A 21,102-nucleotide genomic window follows, 5' to 3' on the forward strand; every position below is an offset into this window, starting at 1 on the left:
TTATAATGCGATTATTATGACGCAACATCGCACGTCGGGCAGCTGATGCTGCCAGACGTGCAATGTGCCCCAGAGTGAAGAGGTTAAGGGAGAGAGATTGGAGGAAGTGGATATGTTTAGATATTTAGGTACTAATGTGGCAGGAATGAGAGGAGTGGTGGAGATAGAATGTAGATTGAGTGAAGCAAGTAAATGCCTTCGGAGATTAAAAAGTGTAATGAGAAATAGACATTTGAGAATGGATGCTAAGAGGAGACTGTATGTAGGAGTGATTGTGCTGACAGCACTGTGTGGGGCAAAAACATGGAACATAAAGAGGAAGAGAGGAGGAGTTTGAATGTCTTTTGAGATGAGGTGCCTGAGAAGTAAGATAGGGATTACTAGGTTGGATAGAGTAAGAAACAAGGTGAGGAGAACAGGGTTGGAAAGGGAGTTGGGAGATAGAGTTGGTGAAAGAATATTGGGATGGTTTGGACACATGAAAAGAATGAGTGAAGAAAGATTGGTAAAGGTGGTGTGGAAGGCAGAGGTGGAAAGAGTAAACATGAGGGGGTGACCAAGGATGAGATGGATGAATGGGGTAAAAGGGGCATTGTGAAGGAGGGGAATGTCTGTTGGGGAAGGACGAGAGAAGACAAAAGATAGGGGTGAATGGAGAAGGGTTGTGTATGGATGATGCTGTGACGTATGAAAGGGCGTGGGTAGGGGATGGGGGGATAAGGGAATATGTGTTAAAAATAATTTGATGCAGTCCGAAGGTATTTCTCCCAATTTTCTCTTTTTTTGCATGAGGGGACAGAGAGGGGGGATCATCGATTAAATGAAGTAACCTTGCTGTGGATGTGCTGTGTCTTGATGACCCATCATCCAGGAAGAGCCAAAATAAGAGGGAGAGGGGTGAATGGGAGTGGAGTATGTGGGGATGGAATGGGTGGGAGTGGATTTTATTCCTTTGCTTTTTAGCTACCCCCCTTGTAAGGGGGGAAAAAGCCTTTGGTATATGTATTTATGTCAATATCTTAGCTTTTGCTCATTCCTTTGCATTCTTTCTTCTTCAAGACCACATACTCATTTTATTCAACTTGAAAAAACATGTCAAAACAATTGCCTCCCATACACAAACAAATAATATTCATAATGGCATGAGTAACAGACTGCCATGGCTAATGCCAGACAATCTTACTAAGCTGAATGGCATACAAGAAACTCAGCACCTGAATGACATCAATTCGTCTGACAATAGCCAAAACAAAATCTACTGTGTAAATAATAACAATGAAAGGATGAAACTACCACCTACCCTTTTCTCTTTTGAGGAGTAACTTGAGACCCATGAGCCATTTCCTGCCCTGGGGAAATCATTCGATCACCCACCACTTTGTCGTCCTTGGAACATCTTGAGAGGTTACCATCCACCATGTCTGACATGTGGTGGCTGTCCACATTCAAGTGAGACATCTCTACATTGGAAGTTTCTGATATGTAAGGCATAACGGGGTCTCCATCTCCAACATGATATGAGAGGTCACTTGTGCTTTGACTGCAGCCAGGAAGGTCTCCAATTTGAGTGGCATTCACATCTAAAACTGACCGCCAATTAATACAAATAATATTCAGGCATTCAAGCCATATTTACACTAATCATTCACTAAAATAACCATCATTCTCTTGCCACTAAATATCAAAACCATTAAAAGTACAAAACAAGGCATGAAAAACAAATATATGAACCCATACCAAGTATGGAAAAAAAATCTACTTCATTTGGAAAAAAATTAGCACTACTGGTAAAATAATAAATTCAATAAAAAACAATCCATTTAATAACTTCTCCCTACCAACATAACCCACAGAACATATATGAATCTGTGTGTTCAAAAGTAATCAATGATGGACATTAGAATCCTCTCTCAGCTGCCCATAAAAACCTCCCTTCTTTCCTCATTTCTATTGTTGGCTTCAATTCTGGGAGCCTTGTCTTTCTCTCTTTCCTCATCACTCATTTCCTTTTTTATCCATATGTCTGAATTTCTCACTGCTAGTTTAACCACTTTCAATAGTATCTCCTCAGCTATCATTTGAGTTCTTAGTTTGATTTTCAGAGGTCTATGTTGTTTTTCTTTTGAGTATTTGCCCAACTTGTAAATCTCGTCAATTTCCTTGTCAAAATTTTGCCCTTCGCCTTGAATTTCTTTCAGAATTTCCTTAGCTATTTCCTTTTCTCTCTGGTATTTATACACCCCATGTTTTTCTTGGATACTATGGACCACAATGCATTTACCTTTGTCTACTGTATCTCTCACCCAATTTTCCTTTTCTTTAATTACTTTCATGACTGTTTCTTTAGTACTTTCCTCCATCTGCTTTTGTACCATTTCTCTACAGGATATTTTTCGATTTTCCCGTTCCTGCTTCCACTGATTTTTTTTTCATCGAGGTCTGTTTTCTTGATTGACTCTTCCACCTTTCCGGTCACTACCTGTAATTGTTCTTTGACCTTTTTCAGTTCTTCATTTTTGTTCTTATCCTCATTTTTCATTCTTTCGTTTTCTCTTTTGAGTATATCAATTTCACTCTTTAGGTCACTCAATTCTCTAATTGTTTGCTCATTACTCTTACGCAAAGTAGTCTTTGGGTGCATTTCCAGTGAAGACCACATCATGTCACCCCCCATCTTTGAAGAGGGACTCAAGACTTACTTCAGATGGTTATATTGAGTTGCTGCCCACTGTTGTCAAGCATTGGGTGGAGAGGGTGGCTGCAGGAAGACCATACACATGGCAGCAGGACTCAGCTCTGTGTCACACCACTGGGAAAACCCAGAAGTGGCTATAACTTCACCAATCCCAACATCTGGGCCCCCCAACTCACCTAATTGCAACCCCATGGACTGTGTGGGCACAGTTGAAAAAGACACCAATTGTACTGCCTGCAACACCAAGGACAAGTTGATTGCTAAGATCAAACTTGTGTTCAGGCAGCTCTCGAAGGACACCAAGAAGGCCACGTGCTGCAGGTTCAGGTTCTGCCTGGAGGCCATGGGGCAGGCTCAGGGCAGCTTCTTTGAGTGAACTGTATTTGGCAAAAGATCATCTAAGAGATGGACTTTCAATTTTGAGAATACATAATTTTTTGGCTAAGATATGATGTTTTTCTTTCCTTTCCAAAAAAGTATCAAATTTATCTCAAACACCCTGTATCTGATGGTGGTTCCCAAGGAGGATTTCTTATTTTTCTCAGGGATGGAGAAGGAAAAAGATTACCAATTTATTGGCAATCAAGGAAATTGCACCAAGTGGTGAAATCCATACTGTCTGCTGAGACCTTGGCACTTATTGAGTATGCTGAAGCTGTTTCCTATATTGGACGGATTATCAGGGACATTGTCAAATGCCAGACCTTAGCTGTACACTGCATGGTTGACAACAAGAGTTTGGTGGAGGCCTTGAATTCTTCTCATAATGTGGAGGATCATCATCTTTGCATCGACATTGCACTGCTGAAGAATATGTTGTCGCATGGTGAGATTAACTCTGTTTTTTGGGTCAGAACCTCCGAGCAACTTGCCGACTGCCTTACTAAGAGGGGGGGGCCTCAGCCCTGTGTTTGCAAGCAGTCCTCTCTGGTCAATAGTTCCTTGGCTTATAAATACTGTAAATAGGTTGTAAGATGTTTTTAGCTAAGAAGATGTTTATTCATCAAATAAGCAAGATTTTATTCCTTATCAATAAATTGGTCTTGGCCATAAGTTTTATGGACCTTCAGTTTTATCTTCCATTGGAGATAAATGAATAAATAGAGAGAGAGAGAGAAAGAGAGAGAAAGAGAGAGAAAGAGAGAGAGAGAGAGAGAGAGAGAGAGAGAGAGAGAGAGAGAGAGAGAGAGAGAGAGAGAGAGAGAGAGAGACTCTGTTGGAGTGTTCTTTGTTGTCATTTGGTTGAGGGCAGTCATATTGGTTTTTGGTGTGGTTCAGTGAATAGACACCAAGTGGCAGTATTGTTGAGCTGCTATAGTGAGTCCCCATTGTAAGGGAAGAGGTGACTGTAGCAGGGTTGGAGAAAAGACTGGACTGGAAGTAATAGATGTGTTGCATGGTCCAGGTGGTAGGTTGCTGTACATGTTTAAGTAGTAATTTAGTTGGTTCGACTTGTATTATGGATGGATGTATGGGCCTGAGGTCTATTACATTAAACTGTATGCCTACCATTTTCATGTTTTGTTCTGTGGGGAGGATGTTGGTTTCAGCATGTACAGGTTCTATTAGAGTGGTTTTGGTGTATCCTGTTATCAACCATGTATAGCTTGCAGGGTGACTACTTTTTTCTTGATAGTTGGGAATGATGCTGTGAAAGCATAGTCAAGTGTGATTCTTAAGAACTTTTTATAAACTGTAATGCGAGTTCCCTTCTGCTGACCTAAAAATGTACTTGTTATTGATTTCAGTATATCCTTTTTTTTTTTGCTGTTTGGTCCTTCATGTGTGGGCTGAAGGGCATGTGAGTATCAAAAGTGAAGCCCACAACTGTAAGGCTCTTATCCAATGAAAGGAGTTGGCCATCTAATTTTACTGATGAATGTTTCTTCAATTCATAGTTGTTTGGGGTAAGCAATGTCACTGATCACTCCTAGGGGTGAGGCTCACATTTTATTGTCTTAACCATTGTTCTAACTTATTTAAGTATGTTTGAGTATTCTTAGCAGCTACTCTATAGGTGTTGTACTGGGATATTATCATTTATTATAGGAAACCCATACCAAGGAAGCATAATTGTGTGCTTTTGCTCCCTTCTTTGTTCAAAGGACAGTCCTCATGCATCTGATGCCCCCTTTACATTATACACCTCATTCTCAGTCTTTCACTTGACAGGACAACTGAGAATGAGGTAGAAATTATACAATTATTAAATAAAAAATTACAGCTAAATGATGAGCAATATTCTATTATCAACTGTTAGCCTCCTTACCCAAGTTGGGTGGTTGTTTTACAGAAGAATCTGCAATGACAGCCTTTGCTTTGTGGAACTTAAGGAGCTTAGAGGTCCTCGTACGCTGAATCTCGGAGGAAGTGCACAGAACTCCTTGTGGCTGTTAGTAAATCAAAAGAAGACCTTGAAATTTTTCAATTGCATCATCTATTGCAGGTGAACCCATCACATTTTAAAAAATTTGTTCTAAGTAATGATATAGATTTTATGGCATTCATAAAGATGTTTGCAGTCTTACAACTGCAAATCTTACCTATATCATCAGCTAGCTCTTACAATTCCGAGTATTTTGAACCCCATATAGAAGTACATACATATATCTACCAAAAGCTTTTTCCCTCTTACAAGAGAGGTAGCCAAAGTCAAAAGACATAATTTCACTCCCACCCATTTGCCACCCCTCCCTCCCTCTCATCTTGCCTCCTCATGGATGACAGGCCATCCCTGCCCATTGTCCTAGGTCAGAAGCAATACAGCAAGACACAGTACATCCACTTCTAGACCACTTCATTCAATCGGCAACCCCTCTCTCCTTTCTGCAGTATATAAGTACCACAAATTGATGGTAACATCAGTACTGATTCTTTATTTATATATTTAATCTTATTTTTTCCTTTTTTGGGGGCAGGGGCTGCGGTGCATAGTAGTACACCTACACATCAAAGGAGCTCTAAGCCAATTGCCAGCCTCAAGTAAGGTGTTGTGCATTGTTTTGTGTGTCTGGCAGCCTTTGCAAGACAAAAGCACTGGCGAATTAATAATTCATCAACTATGTCTTGCTTTAGGGTCTATACGGGATGCCTGTATAGACCAGAGCCACACACCATTTTGTCTGTGATACAAGAAATCTGTTCATGAAGAAATGATACTTTATTATACTGCAACTGTCCCTCTATTATGCTGTCCCCCACCCTTTGTTACTGTCCTGTACCATTTCTCTGAATATTCATTTCCTTTTTTTGGCCTAACCTGTGATGGGGGAAAAGAATACGGCCACCAAGTCTTCCCACTTGAGTCATACGAGGCGACAAAAAACAGAACAGGGATAGGACTAGACATCCTTCTACCTGTAGCCCCAAAGGGGATATTACTAAAAAAAAAGTAAAGGCATATAAGGGTCTAGGAATTTTCCAACCCTAAGGTTTGGGTCTTTTAATGTGCATGGATGTGGTACAGATGAGAGTAAAAGGGAAGAGATACACAGTATGTATGTGAGAAGAAAGACGGATGTGTTGGCACTGAGTGAAACTTAAGTTGAAAGGGAGGGGCGAGTGTGAGTTTGGGAGTGTAGTTGGTAGGTTCTCAGGAGTGAAGAGAGAACGAGGGAGAGAAGAGGTGGCTATACTAGTAAGTGAAGAGATAGGTAAGCGTGTAATGGAGTGGAAGGACGTTTCTTCAAGGTTAATGTGGATGAAGGTGAAGCTGGGAAGGGAGATGTGAGTTTTTGTAACTACGTATGGGCATGGTAGTGAGAAGAGCGTAGAGGAAAGGGAGGCTTTTTACATACATATACCAAGGCTTTTTCCACCTTACAAGGGAGGTAGCCAAAAAGGAAAAGGCATAAAATCATTCCCACCCATTCCATCCCTGAATACACTCCACACACCTCCACCCTCCCTCTTATCTTAGCACCTCCTGGATGACGGGTCATCCCTGCACCTTGTCCACTGCCCTGGGTCAGAAGCAGTGTCGCAAGACACAGCACATCCACAGCAAGGCCACTTCATTAAATCGGCGACCCCCCCTCTCCGTCCCCCCATGCATAAAAGGAGAAGACGGGGAGAAATCCCTTCAGGCTGCGTCAAATTTTGCTCACACATACTACCTCACCCCCTATCCCCCTGCCCATTCCACCTCATGCATCACAACATCATCCATATACAACCATTCTCCTTTCACCCCTGTCTTCTGTCCTCTCCCATCCTTCCTCAACAGACATTCCCCTCTTCCTCAAAGCCCTCTTCACCCCATCCATCCACCTCATCCTAGGATGTCCCCTCATGTTCACTCCCTCCACATCTGCCTTCCATACCTCTTTTACTAGTCTCTCTTCACTCATTCTTTCCATGATGGATTTAAATGAGTGCATGGAGAGATGAGGCAGAAATGTCAATGTAGCTGTATTGGGAGACCTTAATGCTAGGGTATGAAATGAAGCAATAGACGGAGTGATTGGGAAGTATGGAATTCCAGGAAAAAATCAGTGGAGAGTTGATGGTGGAGATGTGTCTCGAAAGAGAGTTGATAGCAAATACAGTGTTTAGGAAGAAAGTCAAGCATGAGTACACATGGGAGAGGGTGGTGGATGGAAGGGTGGCAGATTGAGCATAAATGGACTATATAGTGGTAAACAGGAGTATGGTAGGAAGAGTTAAGGATGTACATGTTCTAAGGGGTGAGAGTGAGGGAATATCAGATCATTTTTTGGTGGAAGATAAATTGAGAGTGGAGAATAGGTGAAGAAAGAGTACAAGGGCAGAGAGTAGGGAGGTACTTAGAGTGAAATGCTTAAATGAGAAAGAAAAGGAGTATAAGAAGCTGAGAGAGGAGTGGGAGGGAGTGAAGGATAGAGTAGAACTAGGAGTGGAGGAGGAATGGGGAGGGTTCAAGGAGGGAGTCATGTGATGTAATTTGGTTTTATGTCACAAATTCCCCTCTATCAGGAGGCTAGGATGGTGCCCCTTACAGTGGACTTTGTAGCTTGGGATTTAATGAACTATGCCCTTAGTTCAACTCACCCTGAGCATGGTTCGAACCATCATCATTTCGACCTCCGCCACAAATAACGACGCCCTAACCCACTTGGTCAGCAAGGGAGTCATAAGATGTGCAAAGATGGTGTGTGCAACAAGGAGGATGGGAGGAAATAGAAAGAAAGGTAGTGAGTGGTGGGATGAGGAAGTGAAGAAGGGTGTAGAAAAGAAGAAGTAGGCTTTCATAGATTGGTTACAAATTAGAACAAGAGAATCGTATGAGAGGTACAAAGTAAAGAGAAGTAAAGCATAAGATAAGGAAGGCAAAGAGGAGAGCAGATGTGAAATGGGATAAGAGTATGACAGAAAATTTTGAAAGTAATAAAAAAAAATTCTGAAAATAAATTAAGAGAGGAAGAGGAGGCAAATCGAGTAGAGAAGAAAATGTAAAAGGTGCAGATGGAGAGATGATAATGGAAGAGAAGGCAGTGAGAGGACGGTGGGCAGAGTATTTTAGGGAGTTGTTAAATGTGAAGGAGGATAGGAAGGGAAAAGTAGTTGCAGTGGGAAGCACTAAGAAAATGACTGTGATGAGTGAGATATAGGGAAAGATGAAGTGAAAGCAGCTGTTAAGATGTTGACAGCAGGTAAGGCACCTGAGTTGGTTGCCATGCAGAATGTCTGAAAAAAAGGAGGTACAGTTATGGTAGACTGGCTGGTGAGGTTAATGTTTGTTTACGAGAGGGTTGAGTGCCCAAGGACTGGGGGAGTGCCTGCATAGTTCCATTTTACAAGGGGAAGGGGGACAAGTGTAAGTATAGTAGTTTCAGAGGGATTAGCTTGTTAAGTGTAGTTGGGAAGGCTTATGGGAGGGTCTTGATTGGGAGGATTAGGAGAGGAACAGAGGGAGTAATTGGTGAGGAACAGTGTGGCTTTAGGACAGGTAGGGGTTGTGTAGATTTTTGTGGTAAGACAGATATAAGAGAAAGCTATAGGAAAAGGTAAGGATATTTTTTGGGCCTTTATGGATTTGGAAAAGGCTTATGAAAGGGTAGACAGGATAGGAGGAAAGCTTTTAAGAGTAGTCAAGAGTTTTTAAGAGAGTAGTAGAGCTTGTGTTAGGATTAGAAATGAAGAGAGTGAGTGGTTTGAGGTAAAGGTGGGACTTCATCAGGGATGTGTTATGTCACCCTGGCTATTCAATCTATAGATGGGGTGGTGTGAGAGGTAAATGCAAGGGTAGTGGGTCACGCATTAAAGATAGTTAAAGAAAATGGAGAAAAGTGGGAGATAAACCAGTTGTTGTTTGCTGATGACACTGTGCTTGTAGCAAGATCAGAGGAGGGATTGAGGAAGTTAGTGATAGAGTTTGGGAAAGTGTGTGAAAGAAGGAAGCTGAAGATAAATGTGGGTAAAAGGTGATGAGATGTACAAGGGGAGAGAGGGGCAGCAGGCTGGAAGTGAGTATTAAGGGAGAGAGACTGGAGGAAGTGGTTAGTTATAGATACTTGGGTGCAAATGTGACAGGAAAGGGAGGAGTGGGGGTGGAGGTAGAATGTAGATTGAGAGAAGAGAGTAAATGCCTTGGGGGATCAAAAAGTGTAATGAGAAATAGACATTTAGGAATGGATACCAAGAGGAGATTGTATGAAAGAGTGATTGTGCTGACAGCACTGTATGGGGCAGAAACATGGAGCATAAGAGAGGAAGAGAGGTTTGAATATATTTACCTAATTGTATTTTATGGGAGGAGAGCTATGCTCATAGTGACCTGCTGTTGTATCTTTCTGCATCCAGTTCTTTCTTAATCATGGATAGTTTTAGCACACTGTTTGTTTCTTCTTTCAGTTTGTTCCAGATATCTACTGCTCTGTGTGGAAAGTTATTCCTTTTCAAATCTCTTCTGTAACTGTCTTAACCTCTTCACTCCGGGGCACATCGCACGTCTGGCAGCATTAGCTGCCCGACATGCGATGTTGCGTCATAATAATCGCATTATAAAAAATAAAGTCAGTGCTCAATCGTTCGTTCTCTTTCACCCATGAATTTTGATAACCATAGAAAATATTATGAGGCCAGTTTAGAGAGAATGGAGGTTACGTAGGTACGACTACAATAAATATAATCAAGATGCCGACGTCGGCATCATCGCACACTTGCTCCTCATGCCACCTACGTAGGCGTCACCGTATGGAAGTGGTTAATTTTCTTATTGTGTCCTCTTGTAACTCTTCTGTCCCATTTTAGTAGGTCATCCCTATCAAGAATTTCCATCCCTTTCATAATTCTGTAAATGGTTAGCAAATCACCTTTTTCTCTTCTTTGTTCTTGGGTTGGTAAATTTAGTTTGTCCAATCTTTGTTCGTATGTCAAATTACAAATTATTGGTGCCATCTTTGCTGTTGCTCTTTGAATTCTTTCTACTTTATGCTTTTTTGGTACTAGGTCACTGAGATGCTGCATATTCCAAATTTGGTCTTATCAATGTAACTAGTATTTTTTTTTTTTAGCATTTCTTCATCCATGTAGTCAAAGGCTACTTTCATTGATCCTAACAAGTTAAAAGTTTCTCTGACTAATTTGTTGACATGTTTGTCTGGTGTCATGCCGTTTGAGATAGTTACTCCTGAGTCCCCTTCTGAATTTACTTTTTTTACTTCCTTTGCACCAATTTTATATTGACCCAAGATTCTATTTTTGCTTTTTCCAAATTCCATTATACTGCATTTCTTAATGTTAAAATTTACTTCACTCTTTTGCCTCCATTTTCAGACTTTGTCTAGGTCTTCTTGAAAAGATTTGCTTATCTTCCTCTGTAATTCTATTTAATAGTTTTGCATCTGCAAAGAAGTTCATATGACATTCCACGCCTTCATCCATGTTGTTTATATAAATAGCAAACATTATTAGAGCCAATACAGAGCCTTGTGGGACTCTGCTAATCATATCTTCCTAATTCGAGTTCTTGTCTCTAAGTACCACCCTCATTTTTCTTCAAGAAATCTTTCATCCATTCCAATAATTTCCTTGTATTCTACCTATTGTCTCAATCTTTCTTAGTAGCTTTTTGTGGTACTTTGTCAAAAGCCTTTTGTAGGTCCAAGAATGCACAATCTGCCCATCCATCTCTTTCTTGTATTATTTCTATTAATCTTGAGTAAAAGCATATTAACCCCTTCCATACGGTGCCGCACACGTAGGCGTCATGGGGAGCGAGTGTATTCGCGAGGCTGCCATATCGGCGTTTTGATTATATTTATTGTAGTCGCCCCTCCATAATGACATTCTTTCTAATTCTTTTGTAATCGCATTTTCTATGGTTATCAAAATTCACGGGTGAAGAGAGAACGATCGATATAAGCGGTGACTATATTTTATGATGCGAGTATTATTACGACACGTCGTACGGCTGGCATTGGCTGCTGCCACCGAGATCTAAGTCCATGACGCCTACGTGTGCGGCACCGTATGGAAGGGGTTAAGTTTGTAGTACATGATCTTCCACTTCTAAATCCAAATTGTTTGGGGTTTAGTATATTGTTCTCTTCCAAGTGTTTAATCCATTTATTTCTAATAACTTTTTCACATATTTTGGCAATTGTGCTTGTAAGGGATACCAGTCTATTTTGTTGGATTTTCTTTGTCTCCTCCTTAATATATTGGCACAATATTTGCATTTTTCCAATCCTGTGGTACTTTTCCTTCTTTGAGTGAGAAGTATGTCTTGTGTATTTTGACTGTAAGTTCATCTATACATTCTTTCAATATCCAGTTCGCTATTCCATCGGGCCTATACGACTTTCTGGCATCAAGATTCTTTATTTGGTCCCTTATTTCTTTCTGTGTCACCGTTATTTCTTTCATTTTAGGAGATCCTTCCCGCTCTCCTTCATCCCAAATTTGTGAGCTTTCAAATGTAAATACAGACCTAAAATGCCTGGTCATTACTTCAGCCATTTCCTTTGTGCAGTTTCACTATTTCATGTTTGTCTTTTAGTTTGTCATTTACATATCTGTAAAATAGTTTAGGTTGGTCTTTGCATTTGTCTATTATATCTTTTTCGTAGTTTCTTTTTTCCTCTCTATGTATATCAACATATTCATTTCTCAGTTTGATGTATGTCTGCCATTTGGTAATTTTCTTGTCTTTTTTCCATCTTTTCCAGGCTCTATCTATAGCATCACTACACTTTTAGTTATACCAACACTATGTAAATCCTTTTTGTTTCTTCCTAGGTACATATTTATCTGTTCCCTCCTTGTATTTTTCCTTAAATGTTCCCTTTCTCTTCTATCTTTGTTTCATCATTTGAGAATTTTTCCCAGTTAGCATTTTGAAAATATTTTCTAAATTTTACAAAGTCAGTTTTGTTGTACATTAATCTTCCTTCTCTGTGTTTCTCATTTCTTCACATCATTTTGTTCTTTAAATTCAAACTCTATTAGTATGTGGTCACTCTTCCCAATTGGTGTCTTGTAATTCATTTTGTCCACGATTTCAGGCTCAGAAGTGAATATCAAGTCTAGTCTCAATGGTTCTTGTTTCTATATCTGGTATTTTCCTTGACCCATTGAGTCAATGTATAATCAATGGTCAAATCTAGTAGAATGTTGCCCCAGAGTTCCTCTCCACCTTTTATTGTCAATTCTTCCCAATTTATTTCCTTTGCGTTACAGTCACCCATAATTACTATGTTTCCCATCTATCAGTACCTCAGATAATTCATTCTTTGTGTCTTCCAGTAATTTTGAGTGATCACTATCAGACCAAGCCTTTATTTTGGGGGGCACATATACCACTATAAACTTTCTGCTTTTCATACTATTTTCAATTTTGTGATCCTTTCCACATTTTCTTTACCTTCCGTTATCTTTATCACATTTAAGCCCTTTCTAGTCAATAACATGACTCCTCCCCCTTGTTTTTCCATTCTATTTACAAAGGATTACAAAGGCAGAGCATGCCGACAGGAGACCTTTTGATCCATATCTAGGTCAGATGCAAAAAAAAAAAATCATAATAATGATAAATAAATAAAGGAATAAATAAAAACTATAATAATGTAAATAATAAATAAAATACATAAATAAATTCATAGGTTTAGTTAAATAATAAACAAACAGGTAAGTAGTAAATAATAATAAAATGACATATAATGAGGTGCTAAGATAAGAGGGTGGGTGGAGGGGTGTGGAGTGTATTCAGGGATGGAATGGCTGGGAATGATTTTATGCCTTTTCCTTTTTGGCTACCTCCCTTGTAAGGGGGAAAAAGCCCTGGCACACGTATGTATAACTAATAATAAATGAGAATCAAGCAAATAATAAACAAACAGACAAATGATAACAAAACAAATAAATAATGTAAAATAAATGATAGTCATTACAGCATTTTGCTTAGGTGCTCATCTAAATTATTCTAAAAGCTTTGAACTGAACTACATTGCACTGCCTCTGCAGGAAGTTTATTCCATTCATTAACTACATTGTTGAAGTTGTTTCTACCCACTTCCAAATTAAATCTATTTCCTGACAGTTTGAGACCATTGTTTCTTGTCTGATTCTCATTCAGTGTGAAGATTTTGTCACTTTTGATGTCAATTCCCTTTAGAATCTTAAAGACCTGCATCAAGTCACCTCCGAGTCTACGCTTTTTAGTTGATTTTTGCATGATTTATTTTTCATATTTGGAATCAATTTTGTGGCTCGCTGTTGTACTTTTTCCAATCTGTCAATGTCTTTAATGAGATTCAGTGACTATACAGAGACAGCATATTCCAGATGTGGACAAACTAAAAATTTATATAGCTTGTTCATGAGTGATGGACTTTTGAAGTCAAAAGATTGCGCAATCAGTCCTAGAATCTTATTTGCTTTCTCTAAGGCTGAAATACACTGATTAGATGATTTGAGATTGTTACTGATAATTATGCTGAGATCTTTTTCACTATCCACTTTTGTTAATGAATTTCCAGAAAACTTGTAATCATACTGTTAATTTTACCTATGTACATTACCTTGCATTTACTTGTGTTAAATTTCATTAACCACTTTTCAGACCATTGCTGTAATTTATCTAAATCTTCTTGAATATCTAACTGGTTTAAGTGATCATTTGCCATTCCATACAGTTTTGTATCATCAGCAAATTTAGAAACAGTAGATTTTAGTCCGTAGTTTATATCATTTATATATACTATGAATAGAAGTGGCCCAAGAACGGAACCCTGAGGAGCTCCACTCATAACATTTTTCCATCCATAAGTTTTTCCATTTAAAACAACTTTGTTTTCGATCATTCAACTAATTACTAGTCCAATTTAATAGGCTGCCACTTATTCCATGTGAAGGTAATTTAGTAATTAGTCTTTCATGAGGGACGGTATCAAAAGCTTTTGCAAAGTCTAGATATATTAAATCTATATTGTTTTGTCATATTTCGAGATAAATGTGCTGTAGAATTCGAGTAAGTTAGTCACACAAGAATGTTTGTTTGAAACCATGCTGGCTGTCATTTATCAAACAGTTACTTTCTAAATGATGTTCGATAGCATCTCTGATGATAGTTTCCATAATTTTTTCTATGATTGAAGTCAAACTTATAGGCCTGTAGTTATTTGGATTCTTTTTGTCACCTTTTTTGAATATGGGAGCTACATTAGCTAGCTTCCATTTTTTTTTTCAACCAATGGATGTATAATCCTTATCCCACCATACTTGATTGTATAGGACCTTTCAATTTTGTCTCCACAATTCCCATTATGTCTGGTTTCTCTATTAACAGAGTCATTTAATACATTAATTCCTGAAACCATACCGTCCATGTTTGTGTATGCCACTTTTCATTTTTTCTTTTATTCTCTTTTTTGGTATATGTGTGTGTATATGTATATATATATATATATATATATATATATATATATATATACATACATACATACATATATATAACAAGGCTTTTCCCCCTTCCAAGGGAGGTAGCCTAAAAGGGAAAGGCATAAAAACACTCCCACCCATTTCATCCCTAAATACACTCCACACCCCTCCCACCCTCCCTCTCATCTGAGCACCTCCTGGATGACGGGTCATCCCTGCACCCTGCCCACCGCCCTGGGTCAGAACCAGTGTTGCAAGACACAACATATATATATATATACATACACATATATATATATATATATTATATATATATATATATATATATATATATATATATATATATATATATATATATATATATATATATATTAATAATAAGAATAATAATGAAAAAAATAAAATAAATAAACTAAAATTAATTTTCTTACTGACATTATCAATACATAGGGTTCAAAATACTCAGACTGATCAGAGCTATCCAATGATATAAATAAGAATTGCATCTGTGAGATTGGAAAACATCTTTATGTTTACCAATCTTATTAAGCTATAAAATGAATCCTGGAAGGAAAGTTAATTGAACTGCATTCAGTCTGTGATCCACCTGAAGGCTGAATTAAAGTGCCTAGCATAAGTATTTCCCCAAACTGAAAGGATTAGAACTGAATTAGATTAGATTTGAATTGGATTAGAATTGATAAAATATTACATTCTTGTTTGCATGAACTTTGTTCATCAATTATTACTCCTTCCATGTGATATTGCACACCCATTCTAGATATCAAATGTGTAAAATGAATAATAATATGGTCTACTACTAGTATATTACTTCTATAATACAAATAAATAAATTATATTGGTACCAATACAAATAACTTCCTCAACAAACCTGTGCACTTTTTAGCCATCCTGATATTCGAAAGTTCAGCAAAGACTTGATTTGTTCATATAAATTGTCGTGCTTGTTTGCTGAAGGAAACAATCTCTGACATTTGTCAAAGGCCTCCTGAACTGTAAGAGACAAAACAGTCAAATTCTACCAAAGACGACAATACATCTACTTCCACAATTAACAGTCAATCAATCAACTGTTGCCTCAAGTTTCACTAAGTGGAAAACCTGAAGCCCCACTGTGGCCAGCAACAGTCCGTGGAAACTCCCACAGAACCTCTCCTAAGGTCCCCAGGGACTGAACACCTGGCAGTCACCGGCTGCACTGAAGTCATACCCAAGCTGCATTGGGTCAGATAAACGGGCCCTTGAGGTCCGTCCTGCAAAATGAGTCTCATGGAACACCTGCAGCCCTCAGCTGTGCTGAGCATCTCTCAAGGGACAGTTAAAGCGAGAGTCATGACCTGATCTCTGTGAATATAAGGGGTCACCATGAGTTCACCAAAGACAGACAGCCTCAGGAACCAAAGGAGGAATCTCCCACCACCTCCCCAACTGTGACAGATGACCTCAGGAACTTAGGAAACTATCTCCAGCCACCTCCCGCACTGATAATTCACCCACTGAGACACAGTCTTCCCTCCCTGCTCCTCTCATTGCTTGAGGCTTTCACAGATTGGTTACAAAATAGGATGAGGGAGTCATATGAGAGGTACACAAAAAAAAAAAAAAAAAAAAAAAAAAAAAAAAGTAAAGCAAAAGGTAAAGGAGGCAAAGCGGAGAGCAGATGTGAAATGGGGTAAGGGTATGACAGAAAATTTTGAAAGTAATAAAAAGATGTTTTGGAAAGAAATTTAGAGAGAAAGAGGTGAATCAAGTAGAGAAGAAAAGGTAAAAGGTGCAGATGGAGAGATGATAATGGAAGAGAAGGCAGTAAGGGGAAGATGGGCAGAGTATTTTAGGGAGTTGCTAAATGTGAAGGAGGATAGAGAGGGAAAGATAGTTGCAGTGGGAAGTGCTAAGAAAATGAATGTGATAAGTGAGGAAAATGGAGGAGAAATAAGGAGGGATGAAGTGAAGGCAGTTGTTAAGATGATGAGAGCAGGTAAGGCACCTGGTCTGGATGGATGCCATGCAGAATGTCTAAAAAAAGGAGGTACAGTGATGGTGGACTGGCTGGTGAGGTTATTTAATGTTTGCTGGAGAGAGGGTAGAGTGCAGGAGGACTGGAGGAATGCCTGTATAGTTCCACTTTACAAGGGAAAAGGGGACATGTGTGAGTGTAGTAGTTTCAGAGGGATTAGCTTGTTAAGTGTAGTTGGGAAGGCTTATGGGAGGATCTTGACTGACAGGATTAGGAGAGGAACAGAGGGAGTAATTGGTGAGGAACAGTGTGGATTTAGGACAGGTAGAGGTTACGTAGATCAGATTTTTGTGGTAAGACAGATATGTGAGAAAGCTATAGGAAAAGGTAAGGATGTTTTTTTGGCTTTTATGGATCTGGAAAAGGTTTATGACAGGGTAGACAGAAAGGCACTATGAGAGCTTTTGCAGATATACGGGATAGGAGGAAAGCTTCTAGGAGCTGTCAAGAGTTTTTACGTGAGTAGTAGAGCATGTGTCAGGATTTGAAAATGAGAGAGTGAGTGGTTTGAGGTAAAGGTGGGACTTCGTCAGGGATGTGTTATGTTGTCGCTCTGGCTGTTCAACTAAAAGTACTGGGTCTGCCAACTTTGAAAGATTGAGGTGAAAGAGGTGACATGATTACAGTATTCAGGCCACTACTAAAGGGGATAGATTGCATTAATAGAAAAGATCTGATTAAAGATGGGAAGGCTTTAAGAGCTCATGGAAGTAAATTAGGAAAGGATGTGAAGAATGTGAAGAAATAGTTTTCCATATGATGATACGATGATGATATGGTTTAACGTCACACACTCCCCCCCCCCTATCGGGAGGCTAGGATGGTGCCTCTCACAGAGGGCTTTGTAGAGTGGAATTTAATGAACCATGCCCTTGGTTCAACTTTGCCAGTGGCAGGATTCAAATCGCCCTCACCTTGACCTTCGCCACCAGTAATGACGCCCTAAACCACTCAGCAAGATGTACAAATATATGGAATAGCTTAGGTGATATAGCCCAAGCTCAAACAATACAGGAGTTCAAATCTAAATACGATAATTGGAAATCAGAGAAACTGATTATGTTGGAACCGTACATGAATTTAAGTCTAAGTATGTTAGAGAATTAGAGAACAGGAGACGGGACCCAACAAACACTGCTCGTTTCTTGTATACTACAATTAGGCAATACACCCATTTCATAACCAGTACAACCCATTGAACACACCTCCCATCTCTACACTTCATGGACAAAGGGTCTTCCAAGTACTTGACCACAATGTTCGGGTAGAAACCAATACAGCAAGACACAGCAACTTTCACAGAAGGACCAGAAAGCCAAGTTGGTTTATCCCCACTCTTTCATGCTTCAGTATATAGCAACCCTCCTCATCATCTACTCAAAATATTTTACAGTGATGATGGGAAGATCCTCATTACAGGCCAAGTCACCCTTTCGTATACTTATAACAGAAGAAGGAAAACCAAAATTTGATGGCAGCTGGAGAAGACAGCAACAATCTTGGTACTAAACAGGAACACAATATTGATTACAGAAAAAATATTAACAAGGTAAATAATATACATACACCAAACACAATAATAACCACAGTGAATTAATTACTGATAACAGTAGTGGAACACATAAGTACAAAGAAAAATGTGAATGTACTTAACAATTTACATGCCAGGGGGCAAAAGCAGAAAATTTAGAATGCTAAATAGTATGACCAATTTCAACAAAGACCAAAGGAGATGGTTAAACAAGCTGAAAGATGATTATGACAAATCAAAGAAGAGAGATAATCTGGAAATCTGTGAAAAAAGCATGAAGATCAAAGAGAATGAAGAAAACCTCCAAAATCATACAAGAACAGCAAAGGTGGATTAGGATACATGAGGAGGAAACAAATAAAACTTGGGGGATACATCCCAGAAATCTATGAGAATCCCTAAGGACCACTTGGCCTTCAAATGAAATACTGGACTTTTTGAAATGATTAAAACTAACAATTTCAATGTTCCAGATGAACATCTGTCAAAGAAAGATTTCAGTTCAAAATGTTTATTTAGTCCTGTAAATAAACAATTCCATTTATACATGAAAATCCTATAAACATAATTTGGCTCATCACTGCTGCTATGTTACAAACACACATTTTCATTCTTTTCTACAACTACACTTACTTTCATCTCTTGCAGCTGAGTAATCCTGCAACATGTCGATAAGTGTTAGATCGCCAACTTTCTTTTTGATTCGTTTCCCTTTCCTTCGTAATTTGGCACACTCAGCTAACTCTGGCAATTCTTCCAGAAGTGCCTGTGCTGCTTTCTCACATCCATGTTCTTCTAAGTAACCTGAAATAAGTGAGGTACATATTGTGAAACAAAATGAAGACTTAGTTTTAAGACCATAATTCATCAATCCCCAATCATATTTCTTCATTCATCCAAGCACTGGAGCCAATGATGGGTACCTGTATGAGATGTTCTTATGAGACAGATATATGAGAGTCACCTCCCTTCATCTGAAGGTGTACCCCAGGGGTTTGGCACTAAGCCTTTGGACTAGGCTCAAGATCTCTATCAACTTTGACTGCATTTCTTCCACTTTTCCACACAAGGAGAACTGACAACAAGCATCTACTCCCATCCTCTTTCTACTGTAAACCAATGACAAAGAAACATTCCCATACTAACACAACCTAAATGTTATAATAATTTTTTTTCCAAAGGGATCTAAGGAAGGGTCTGAGTACTGTTGTCAGCTCCTTTGGGGCTGCAGGTCTCTTGTCAGTGACCCTCAAAGCATGAGGTATTAATCATTAAACAATTCTAACTGGAAAATGTGTGGATCAACCTTAGGATAGCATAATAAAATTGTGCTAGATCTCCTGCAAGAGATTCATGGTAACAGACCAATCTACTCACCCATCATATTAAAGTTAAAACTATTATGGTCAGCGATGAGAAATAAACTGATGGTGGTATAAATAAGCATGAAAACTATAAAAGAAAGAAAGCTATGCCATAATAACTTAACTAATTGGCCGAATCCTTCCACTGGAAACCCAAAAATTATAGGCCTCCCATTGGATGCTCACGTGACTTTCAGCCTGTACATCAAGAACATGATAGGAAAAAATCAACATACTCAAAACCAGCATAAGCACTGACTTTGGACAACAGAAAGAAACCAATAACCATCCTCAAGCAATCCATGAGCCACAAAACTGATTCCAAATATCAAAAATAAATCATCCGAAAATTGACTATATCATATGAATCTGTTTTCCCTAAAAAGTGTAGACTCAGAGGTGACTTGATACATGTATTTAAGATTCTAAAGGGGATTGACAACATCAAAAGTGACAAAATTTTTACACTGAATGAGAATCCGACAAGAAATAGATTTAATTTGGAAGTGGGTAGAAACAACTTCGCCAACTATGTAGTTAATGAATGGAATAAACTTCCTGCAGAGGCAGTGCAATGTAATTCAGTTCGAAGCTTTAAGATTCATTTAGATAAACATTTAAGCAAGGTGCTGTAATGACTGCCATTTATTTTATATTATTTGATTATTTATTTGCTATTGTCTGTTTATTTATTATTTACTTGATTTCCATTTATTATCATTTACCTGTCAGTTTATTATTATTTATCTGTTTGTTTATTCTTTAACTATACCTATGTATTATTTATTTGATTCATTATCATTTCTATTATTATAACTTTTATTTTATCTATTTTTTTTTTCATCATTTATATATATATATTTTTTGTATCCGACATAGTTATGGCCCAAAAGGTCTCCTGTTGGCATACTCCTCCTTTGTAATCCTTTGTACTCTCAACTAGTCCTCCATGGCATGGCTCCCAACAAGCAAGACAAACATGAACAACTTATATTACAAACTTTGCAGAATGGAACACTGACATACAGAAACCAAGATCCTCCCAATTGAACACATGAAAATTACAGGAATTTCTATGCCAGAGCCCTTAACACAACAATCCCATCACACTACATTTTTTAAGCAATACCAGCAGAATCCAACAAAACAATATACCAGCAGCATGCTATTCAAACATATAGGACAACCTACCACACAAAACATTCATAAAAAAAACACGTACACACCCAACTCACTCAACAAACCCTTCAAGATAGATCAATAAACTTTGTAACATCCAATAACCCCCAAACATCCAAACCAACAACCCCCTTAACTATTTCAGTATGATGACGCCTACAGTGGCGTCATGAAGCGCAAGTGGGTATACAAGGATGCATCAGCATCTTGATTATACATATTTATATATATATTACATATATATATATATATATATATATATATATATATATATATATATATATATATATATAATTTTGTAGTTTACATAAATGTGGGTAAAAGTAAGGTGATGAGATGTACAAGAGATGAAAGTGGCAGTAGTCTGGAAGTGAGCATTAAGGGAGAGCAACTGGAGGAAGTGGATAGTTTTAGATACTTGGGTGCAAATGTGGCA

At 38.5% G+C, this 21,102-nt stretch overlaps 1 protein-coding gene across 2 annotated transcripts in view; it reads right to left on the reverse strand.

Annotated features, from left to right (window-relative positions):
* Positions 1 to 21,102, reverse strand: part of LOC143031823 (uncharacterized) — an 88,915-nt gene that overhangs the window by 58,246 nt on the left and 9,567 nt on the right. The window contains exons 2-5 of one of the 2 annotated variants that reach the window (XM_076196161.1): positions 18,757 to 18,927; positions 15,447 to 15,568; positions 4,965 to 5,085; positions 1,301 to 1,580 (exon numbers count right to left, since the gene is read on the reverse strand). In XM_076196161.1, coding sequence (XP_076052276.1) covers positions 1,301 to 1,580; positions 4,965 to 5,085; positions 15,447 to 15,568; positions 18,757 to 18,927 — 694 coding nt within the window. Of the gene's footprint in view, positions 1 to 1,300; positions 1,587 to 4,964; positions 5,086 to 15,446; positions 15,569 to 18,756; positions 18,928 to 21,102 lie in introns of both variants that reach the window. The other variant, XM_076196153.1, reaches the window with a different exon arrangement.

Source organism: Oratosquilla oratoria, chromosome 1, assembly GCF_046742065.1.
Source record: "Oratosquilla oratoria isolate Oo_2021 chromosome 1, ASM4674206v1, whole genome shotgun sequence".
Taxonomy (NCBI): Eukaryota; Metazoa; Arthropoda; class Malacostraca; order Stomatopoda; family Squillidae; genus Oratosquilla; species Oratosquilla oratoria.